The sequence below is a fragment of the Camellia sinensis genome, chromosome 9 (assembly GCF_055761805.1).
Source record: "Camellia sinensis isolate YWXY chromosome 9, ASM5576180v1, whole genome shotgun sequence".
Classification (NCBI taxonomy): Eukaryota; Viridiplantae; Streptophyta; class Magnoliopsida; order Ericales; family Theaceae; genus Camellia; species Camellia sinensis.
Window position 1 is genome coordinate 43,875,304 of NC_138969.1, and position 11,005 is coordinate 43,886,308.

Genomic DNA, 11,005 nt, shown 5'->3' on the forward strand with positions numbered 1-11,005 from the left:
CAAAATTGCTAATCAAACTTACAAAATCTAACTTATCAACTAAATTATTTTCAATAGATAAAATTACTAGTCTATTCAATCTTTCTTGTGGCATAATTTACCAAAAGTAAGATTTTGTGATGATCCTAAAATGTTAATCGTAATTATAAGTGATTAATAATGTATTAATTTTAATTATGACATGTGTTAAGTGATTAATTGTGAATTATCTAATTTTATTCGTTGTAAATATCTGTTATTGAGAAACTATCCGTTGTGAGCTCGGTCTTGAAACTGAAATTGATGACATAAATGGATTCAGAAATCAAAATTGAGTACAAGGATATGTCACTTGGAATTTTTAAAGTTATTTGAGAAGTTTAATTAAAAATTGATTCCGTTTGATTCTCTAATTTTAATAGGTTGGAATTAAATAATTGAATAGGAATTAGAACTTAATACACATTAGTATAATTTAATTTAGTGTAATTGAGATTTTATTGTGATGATGATTAAGTTAATGTAATTAGGAATAATTTATTAATTTTGGATGAATTAAGTTTAATATTAAATGGTAATTATATGAAATTTCTACTCATCTTTTTATCTCCTTAATAAACAACAAATGAGAGAGATAGTACTTGGTTTGGTGGAGCTATTACATAACCCACACGTAAAGAGAGGGAAGAAAAGAGAGAGTTCTTGGGTTGAACTCAAAGAAGGAGAATTGAAGAAGAACTTAGGGAGAACTAGAAGATAGCTCATTAATCATCAAATTAAAGTGTATTTGCATTCCAAATTCTTGAAATTAAGGTAAATCTACTCCTCATCTTCTAAAATATAGGTTGAATTGAGATGACTTCATACATGAGATAAAAGTTTTGGTTATGAGAATTAGAGTTTAACATGAATATGTCTCAAATTGAAAGAATAAGATAAATTAGTTTTTAAACTTGTCATGCATGGATGATTTCATAAGGATTTATTTATATACTTTGCAATTCATACATGGGTTTTTAAGATTGAAGGAAAATGTCATGGATTTTGAGGATTTAAATTTAATCAAGAAAAAATCTTGCATGTTTAGAGTTGTTCTTGAGTAATTAAGGAAAAAATTGTAGACTTTGAGCTTATCTCTCCACATGCATGGCATTGATTCATGAAAATATGTTCATAAAATTGTTTTTCTTGCATTGTTCTTGAAATTGGAATATTAAACTCCATGAATTTCAAAGATTGGAATTCTAAGGTGCATGGATTATGTTTTTGCCTTGAAATTCAAGTGTTTGATCTTTTTCCATGGAATTAAGCTTAAATTTGAAGTCATGATTTTATTTTAAGTTAGACATGTATTGCGTTATGTGCATTGTAATTATAGGTTACGAGTCGGAGACCGCACAATCGTTACTAGAAGTCCACTGTGAGTAACATTTCTGCAAAGATATGTTTGTATGGTATATGTTTAAACTGTTATCTGATAAGCTATAGTTTCTGAAATATTATTTTGATACATGAACGAATGTCCTATTTTGATCTATTATGGCATCCACAGATAGTCCCAAGTCATGGGAGACGACATATAAATACGGGGTCCATGACATATGACTGTTTAAGAGATCTCGTTAGCCACATCATTGTAGTGATATGTGTTTAATCGGTATCCAGAACCGATTACTCTAGTCGAAAGACGATATGTGATATGTTCTGTTAGATGTACTATTATTATGTTCTGATGTGAGACTGATATGATTGATTGATATGTATGGTACGATTTTTTGTATACATTATGATGTGAAATTCGTTTACCTCTTCACTTTAATGTTATTCAGTGGGCTTTAGCTCACTATTTATATATATATATATATATATGTATAGATGAGCGTTATGGAGGACAAATCCAGAATGAGTCTTCAGCCGAGTCACCGTTTTGAAGCCTATCGCGTGGTTTTGAGTGCCTCAGAGTTGAGACTAGGCCTAGAAGGCCGTTGTCAAGCTTTTGATCATGAAGTACACTTTGTTATGTGTATATGTTATGTATAAGATGTTAAGTTATAAGTTATATACTAAATGTGGATAAATTAATGTTTTTACATGTAAATATTTGTTCATATAAATGCACAACTCATTGGACTATTGGTATTTTTGAATATTGCTTATGCTAGCCCCTATTATTTTTTTTGATTGTACAGGAAGACGTTTGGTAATCACAGATTACTGGCCGGTTACGATACTCAACCCATGTGGGTGGGTTTGGGTTGTAACAGATTTAATCAAGTTTAAATTTGAAAGGTTTCTTTTCCCATAAACAACTTTGCTTAATTAACATAATTAATCATATTCTATACACAATTCATATATTTGGAAAACAGCCATCTATTAATTTCAAATAACTCACAATATCAATTAATTTTTTTTTAAAAAAATTCAGATAAAACATTCGTATATTAATGTTAAATAATTCAACACATCATTTGAGGGGACTTTTTAAATATAAGCGAATATTTTTATAGACTAATATAATAGCTAAAAACATTTTGAGAGCTTTGTTTTCAATCAATTGCTAGAGAACCAAAGTAGTGGCATTGGGCCAAAGGCGACCTTGATATTGGGAACCCCATAAAAATTAATCAACAAAAGAGTATTGGTATATGTATCAATTAATGTATTAATTAATATATTAATTGATGATGTGATATAATTTAAGATATTTTTAATATTTGTAATTTGTATTATAAATCGGGTTAATAATAAAGTTATAATTAATCTTGATTTATTAATTAGTGCATATAGTATCACTCTCAACAAACTATTATTAATTTTAAATAATTCAACGCATCATTTGAGAGGAATTTTTAAATATAAGCCAATTTTTTTAAATATAAGCGAATTCGCAACTTGACAAATTGATTATGATCACGTTTGAGAAGATGGGCTCGGGTGGATTGGGGTTTAAATAATTACAAAAAAATGAAATAAATTTTGAGTAAATTATCAATAGATCGTAATAGTTGGACTAAATTCTCATTAAGTCTTATTGAAAATAAGTCTTGATAAAATTGTCTCTAAAAATAATTTTTTTGTGACAATTTTTTATATATGTCATTAAAAATTAACAATTAGTGATTTTTTTTTATCATATTTTTTTAAATTTTCGCTAAAACTTACAAAAAGTAACTTTTTTTATGACAAATTTTTTTCATAAGACCTATTAGACAATAAGTTCACTTATTATGATCTACACGTAAGTACTCCATAAATTTTTTAGTCTCAAGCTAAAAAATATCATATTTAAATTATAATCATTTCATTTTTTTCTCTCATAAAAATAAAAAATGTTAAAAAATCTATCCTAAACGGGATTTTTTAGTCTCAACTAAAATATTTAGAAAGCTAAAAAGCCAACTTACATTCCAAACGATCTCTATGCAATAGTTTTTATGTTTGTGCATTTAAATCATGATAACATATTTACTTATTTCATAAAATAAATAAAAAATTATTTCGGGTGGTCCTCGGGTCAATTTTAATTTTTGTTTGATTAAGTTTTTGAAAATTATTTTTAATTTTTTATAAAATTAATTTGACAAAAAATTACACATTATTTTCATTTAATTTTTTTCTTAAAATAAATAATTTAAAATTTTTTAAAAATATCTTTTTAAATTTGTAATTTTTCAAAAATAAAATTCAGAAAATAAGTTTTGAAAATTCAACAAAACTAAATGTTTCAACTCAAGTTTGAAATTGGGTTAATTACAATTTTTTGTTCCCAAATTATATATTTTTGTGTCAATATAATTCCCAATGTATTAGTGTGTTTCAAATTATTCCTTTTTAAATTGTGTAAATCTAGTCTTCAAATTTTATTTATTTATTTTTTTTTTATCAAAAAGTCTACAATCCCAGAAAACTGATCAAAAAATAAACCAAAATTTTTTTATCAATGGTTCACATGTAAAGTTGTTTTTGTGGGCCCATATTTCAAGTAATTCATCACCATTGATTTTAAATTCTGTGTATTTTCTGAGCTTCTTATTCTGGGAAGTATTTTTCCTTTTTTTATCCGTTGAGAACCAAATTAATACAATTAAAAGCTTGAGAATCAAATTGAAACATTCTTATATATTGATGACAAATTTGACCCAATTTAAATATTAGAAGAGACTAAAAATGTGATAACTCTTTCAATTTTGAAACTGTTGCCATATTTTACAAATATAACATTTACTTGATGAATTTATTTGGATTTAACTCTTTCAATTTTGAAACTGTTTCCATATTTTACAAATATAACATTTACTAGATGAATTTATTTGGATTGGACTTTCATCCCATCCATGATGTGGATTAAAAAGTATTGTTTCAGTATTATTATGGTCCTATTTCGATATTTTAAATTTATTAATTTTGTAGGATCTTGTGTATATATCTAAAAAAAAATTCTATCAATTTGATAATCTTAGCCTCCGTTTGGCAAGTTGGTTTCCAGGTTTTTTTTAGTTATTTTAACCACAAAAGACAAAATAGGCTATTTTAGTCACAAAAAACAAAACATCACATTCAACTCATAATCATTATACTCTTCTCTCATAAAAAAAAGCCAAAAAACCCTTCCCAAATCAAGCCTTTTTAGCTCAGACTAAAATAGTCAAAAAAATCAAAAATTCAAAAAATCAACCCACTTCCCAAACGAAGCATCTATTCAATTTATTACTTTTGTCACAAAAAAAATGAATAATTTATTTTTAAAAATAGTCATCATCAATTTTTGTGAACTTTGAATAAATTACAATTATCAAACCAATCTAATTTTATATGTAAATCATATAAATAAAGAATTTAAGAAATGAACTATTTAAATTTAAATTATGGAATCAAGACCCATAATAGACTATTAGGACCCGGACAACACCTTGTATCTTATATTTTTGTTTTTTCATTTTTAAAATTTTATAAACAAAAACAATGGTTAATTACAAATTTTTTTTTTTTTAAGGTATCACAAGTTTTTCATTTTAAACTGTGGTGTTTTAATTTTAACAAATTAAATTTTAGAGTTCCATTTATGTTTTAATGTGTTTCTTCCATCTATTTTCGTCTTAATAAAATAACGGAGAGGGTTTAAAGGAAAAAACAGTGGATTTAAAATAAAAAACATGAAACTTTAGAGTTTATTTTGTAATTAACTATTTTTTATTTTTGATAATTTTAATCTTAAAAAATAATTAATTACACAAAAAAATCTTAAGGTTTAAAGCATTTTTCACTTTAAATTTCCTTCCTTACGGAAATGAAAAGAGTAGACCCACAATCAATTTGTTAAAATAAAAACATTATGATTTAAAATAAAAAATGCATAACCAAAAAAAAAAAAAAAACCGTCAATTGACTCGATGGGTTTTTACAGACAAGTGGAGTTTATGCAGAGAGAGAGAGAGAGAGAGAGAGAGTTGGGTTGGGTAGATGAGAGCAGAGGATAGAGGAGGATATGGGGAGAGTGTTTCTGGTGGAGCTGGAAGGCCGCTCTTACAGATGCAGATACTGCCATACACCCCTTGCCTTTGCTGACGATGTCCTCTCTCGGGTCAGACTCACCTCTCCTCTTTCCCTTCCCTTTTCTCTCTTTCTTTCTATGCTTCTACTTATCTATATATATATATATATATGTGTGTGTGTTTGCATGTATTGTTTTTCAGTCAAATTTTGGGGGTTATTGATGAAATTAATTAGAGACCCACAATCAATTGGTTTAAGATTTAGATATTGACTCAAAAGAATAGAATCAAAGCTATTCTGTATATTTATGTCAAATGGGTTGTGTATATTTGGTTTTGTTTGTGGATGTCAAACGTTTGATGGTATTGAACTTTTAATATTCTACTCATGAATTTGATTCGATACTACAAGATTTTTGCCTCATGCATGAATTTGGATTTTGATTTTTTTTTTTTTTTTAATAAGAATGGGGGCATTGGAAGTTGAGAAACCTTCAAGAAAGAATGAAAAGAGGAGGGAGAATGTTTGTTTTACTAACATATCTTACTCGCAAATCCTAGTGACAAGAAACCAGTATGTGGAATGGGAAACAGGAACGGGATATGCGACATGCTCAAGAGGAGTGACTTTTGTAGATTACAATATTAGAATTTAAGATATTCCTAGTGCAATTTTCTTTTAATGATTAGGCGTCAAATAAAATAATATAATTTTAAAAAACAAAGAATTTGACCATGTAAAAACACATTTCTGAAAGTATTATTATGTTTCATTTTGTTACATTTCATCATTCCAAAACTCCAACTCTGTTTAAATTTTAGTTCATCGTATTTGATTTCTTTCCTTCTAAGGAAACCTTTAAGCTGTGTTTGGTTTGGGGATTTAAAGAGCGATTTGAAAAGGAAAAGGGAAAAGGCGTGTGAAATTAGGTGAAATATAGGTATATTTTATTCACATTTCACCTATTTTTTCTCTTTTCCTTTCCAATCACTCCTCAAATTCCCCAATCAAGCACAACGTTAAGGAAAATATAAATAAACCATTGCATACAGTATGCATGAGCAAAATATGCATAATGATGTAGTAGGAGAGGGAGAGGGAGAGTGGAGAATTGGAACAGTTGGGAAAGTGGAGTCCCATGAAGCATTGGTACAAAAATTATCTCGTATGAGTTTTGGGTACGGATCCAGTACGGGTATTCTCACAAACTGATGTGGGTGCATGTGTATTGAGTACGTGAAATACACATCAGATACTTTTTTTTTTAATAAAAAAATTGAATGTAATGACATGGGTATGCCTTGAGCATGGCATGGGTACACATCAGGTACTTTTGTGAGTATATCAAGTCATAAATATAAATATATATTTTTAAATATAGGGGTACTAAAAAAATAGATTGTATCCATTGTTAAAAACTCAAAAAATAAATAGTATTTTTGCAAATATTACATATTTGAGAGAATACTTATGGTTGTCTTTAATCTTTACAAATTAAGCAATCATATTTTCTCTATCAATTAAGCTTTTGTCTCTCTGTTGGTAATCTTTCTCTATTGATTGGCATTAAACTCTACTTTTGAACCTTGGTTTAGCTACTTTTTGCAATTGATTTCTAATCATTTTGTATACACTACTAAAAGTTATAATTTTTTTTTTGTTTGTTTAATTTTTATGGACGTACCCCTAAAGTACTCGTATCCTACATTTTTTAAAGTTTTTCCATATTGACATACCCGTAATGTATTTGTACTAGTATCCGTGCTTCATAGGTAGAGTCATTATGTTGTCTATCAGTATGAAATCTATATGCCACTCTCTTTGACAAAGTGAAAAACACATAAGTTTTACTTTTCAAAATATTATATGCATGTATCTTAATACTGTTCTTTTGTAACAACATAATTATCTGCCCCTTTTTTGCAATCCAGTGTGTTTGCTTAGTTTGAGTACTTGCAACATCTTTGGTACTAATCGTAGCTATGTATTATGACCAGTCATTCAATTGCGGTCATGGGAGGGCATACCTTTTCAACAATGCGTAAGTTATTAACAATTTAATATTCTTTGTTTCTTTTTATGTTTGATTTCATTTTAGGAATTTATGGAAATGGTTATGTCTTCATTTTGTGTGCATTTGTGTTTTGTTCTTTTCTCCTTTTTTGGTATATTTTCTCTTGGACGAGGGGGAAGGTGTGTTTTTCACTGAATGATATCTTAGGCCAAATTAAAGTGAAAAGTGTTCTTACTTTTTATTAGGCAGTCATGAAATCTATTTCTCATTTTTATTGTCATATTTGAATTTATTTGTACTGTGACTTGATTTGAATAACTAGTCATACCAATGATATTTCAATAAATAAATTTAGCAATTCTCTGTTGTCTATTAGGATCCAAAATCCAAGTTAAAATGCTCCCTTAATATTTTTTTTGTTGGTTGAAGATATGAGTTGAAGCCTTATAGAAGAGGTCTTTGCATCAATGACAGGTTAACAAACCAAGAGCCCAATAAGTAGTCATAACAGAAACATCCATTTCTTCTCATTTTTAGAATTGGTTTTCTTAGGACTGTTTCCTCCTCTTAGCACCAGTAACTTCCTCTCACAACATATTGTTTTGCATAAATACTTTGATCACCCCTGTTTGTTATCTCAGCCTTCTGACAAACAATGTATGCATGCTATTTTGCTTTTCAGTTATTAATTTAATGTATATTACAACTGAATGGCTGATCTATCCTTTCAATCTTGATTTTTCCAACCTTGCTAAGAGATTATCACTCTTTTGACCGAAATGACAAAAATCTTACTTTCATTGCTAGTAATTTGTATTTCACTTTTTATCATTAATATCTGTATTCTCTTGCATAAATAGCTCTAGAGTTTTGTTTTGGTGATTATTTGTTTTTGTGTTTATTTTATTATATTATATTTTATTTGTTAAGACAATGAATTTATCTAGCTACTTTAGTTGAAAAGGAGCAAGTCATAGTTCTAGTGGGCCCCAACGATGCTTAGTGCTCTTATTTTTTGTGACTAATTGAATATGCTTCTGATGTAATGTAATGCTGGTTAATAGTGGAGGGACACTATGAAAATTGTAAAGTGGGATAAAGGTAACTCAAATAATCTATTAGATATCTATAGGCTTGCAAAGTAAAGTCTTGATCAGTAGTTTCTTTTATCCAAACCGAATCTATGCCTTGCACACCTCCATTGAGTATATTAGCCTCTTCATTGTGATCCTCAAAAACGGCAGTACACTTTCTTACATTGCTCACCAAGGCTAGAGATATGTTTAGTTTTCCTTGGCTTCACCCTCAAATAGTAGGAATTTGCAGCATCAAAACCACTTTCACAAAATCCTTAAAACCTAGTGCACAAGGCTCTTGCAGTTCTCCTAGAGCATGTGTAATGCTTCTCACGAAATGAATTGATGTTTTTTCAACCTTTTTCCTCTGCTTTTGAACAATATGTGACCGTTTCCCTAAATAAAATTATATGTATAGAAAAAACTCTTGATGCTTTATTTGGTTCACTAAAATGAAATGGTCATTCCTTACAAGGTGAATGATGATTCCATTTGCAATTTTTATTTTATTTTATTTTATTTATTAAAGTCAACCAAGCATGGGAAATAGACATTTTGATGGAATGATCATTCCATTACATTCCATTCCAGTGAACCAAACACTACCTGATAGTGTGATGCACGGGCATGCGAGGACAACCACATGTTCACGTACCCTCAGCCTACACTCCTCTTTCAAACACCAGTCTTGCTAAAGTTTTCCACTTCTGTTATTCTCTCTCTGAAATCCAGCTGCGTGTCCCAATCCAGGCATGACATTTTTGGTACAAACAGTAACAGTGGCATCGGTATGCATTTTTGACTTGGGCATGTCTGGTCTGTCAATCTCTCACAAACAGAATTTCAATAATTATACCTTTACATTTGATTTGTGCTTGTCATCGATGTCACATTATTTTAAAACTCTTAGTAAGTATATATTACAATGCATCTCTTTCATGAACTAAAGTAATGGCGATGAAGATTTTTATTTATCAGTCTTCACTTTTACGGCTTTGGCATTTTTATTCAGTGTAAATATATCAGTTGGACCTATGGAGGAAAGGGTGATGCTTACTGGAAAGCATACTGTTTGTGACATATTTTGCTGCTGTTGTGGACAAATTCTTGGCTGGAAATATGTAAGCTCCCTCAATCCATTTACTCCAACACTTTTAGCAAATCTGTCTTTTGAATCAAGCTCAAAAAAGAAAAAAGAGGAACTTCGAATTGTAGTGAGCTACTTGAAGTAAAGCTTGGATGGAACAGTTATAGTTTGTCTTTTGAATGTTGTGTGTGGTTGTGCAGGATCATAGATTTCATTTCTTTATACTGTGTAAGTGAGCCAAGAAAATTGGGATATTTGCAAACCATTTTTGTGGTATTGGGTGATACAGATAATTACATAAACGAAACGTTTTCTTCAAAAATTGCACGGAATTTGTCTTAATGAATTCTTTTTTACTAAAAGTTGGAGAAAAATTTGTGTGCAATGAGATAATCATGTTCTCAAAGAGATTAAAGAGACGTGAAGAACTTTTTTTTGTATTTCAGATTATGAAAAGATTTCACAGAATTCATCTCCTATTGGTACACTCTGTCGTGTTTACTGTTAATATGCTGGTGTTCTTGAATTTGCGTAGGTGGCAGCATCTGACAATACCCATAAATACAAGGAAGGGAAATTTGTTCTTGAGAGGTACAGATTGATTTTAAAGATTCTCATTCCAATATATTGTATCATACGTTACACGCTATGTGTTTCAACAGATGGAGGATAGCAGAGGAGTTCACCGATGAAGTCAACCTGGATGCTCGGCCGAGTTCAAGTGATGCAGAGAATGCTTAGTAACTTTCTGTTTGTGAAGTAAGTAATCTATAAAAGGCCAGAAACTGTAAGAGCTAATTATGCTTTTATGTAACCTTTGAACAGTTTGGTTACATATGTAGATTATATGTACATATTTTGTATATATCTTAGGGACTTGGAAGCCAAATTGAGTAGCAAAACTTGCATGGATATATAGTTATGGATCTTGAAAGTAATTCAAAAAATTATCCAAAATAAAGTGTGTGAATTAGATTCAAAATTTGTGTAATCTATGGTCACAATCATAATGCATCTGGCTCACACATTTTATTTTCTGAGAAGTATTTTTAGAAAATTGATATATAGGTGTTGAATGATAATGTCAACAATGGTTAATAAGAAAATTGAAAAAAAAATTAGTGAGCTGAAAAAAGTAATCAGAATAATTATCAAAAAAGTAAAGTGATGTAAATATAAATTTGTGTAATGTGGTTTACAACAGCAGTAAAATAATTAACTAATGAATGATAAATTTGAGAAAAATATATTGTGATTTTCAGAATCAATGTAAGAAATAGAAAGTTTTCATATAGATGAAAGTTTCAAAGATTCTCTAATTAATGGATAAAATTTGAAAAATATTTCCATATA

At 29.1% G+C, this 11,005-nt stretch overlaps 1 protein-coding gene across 1 annotated transcript; it reads left to right on the top strand.

Annotated features, from left to right (window-relative positions):
• The first annotated feature begins 5,333 nt into the window (after positions 1 to 5,333).
• On the top strand, positions 5,334 to 10,554 carry LOC114257084 (protein yippee-like At5g53940). Its single transcript, XM_028196801.2, has 5 exons — positions 5,334 to 5,563; positions 7,473 to 7,516; positions 9,578 to 9,686; positions 10,188 to 10,243; positions 10,315 to 10,554. The coding sequence occupies exons 1-5, from the start codon at positions 5,468 to 5,470 to the stop codon at positions 10,391 to 10,393; spliced, it is 384 nt and encodes a 127-aa protein (XP_028052602.1). The 5' UTR covers positions 5,334 to 5,467; the 3' UTR covers positions 10,394 to 10,554.
• The last annotated feature ends 451 nt before the right edge of the window (positions 10,555 to 11,005 follow it).

Excerpts from the sequence above, each read along its gene's own strand:
- LOC114257084 (XM_028196801.2), top strand. The coding sequence starts at position 5,468 with ATGGGGAGAGTGTTTCTGGTGGAGCTGGAAGGCCGCTCTTACAGATGC. Across the intron at positions 9,687-10,187 it reads AAATTCTTGGCTGGAAATAT|GTGGCAGCATCTGACAATAC; the intron begins GTAAGCTCCCTC and ends GAATTTGCGTAG. Across the intron at positions 10,244-10,314 it reads GGGAAATTTGTTCTTGAGAG|ATGGAGGATAGCAGAGGAGT; the intron begins GTACAGATTGAT and ends GTGTTTCAACAG.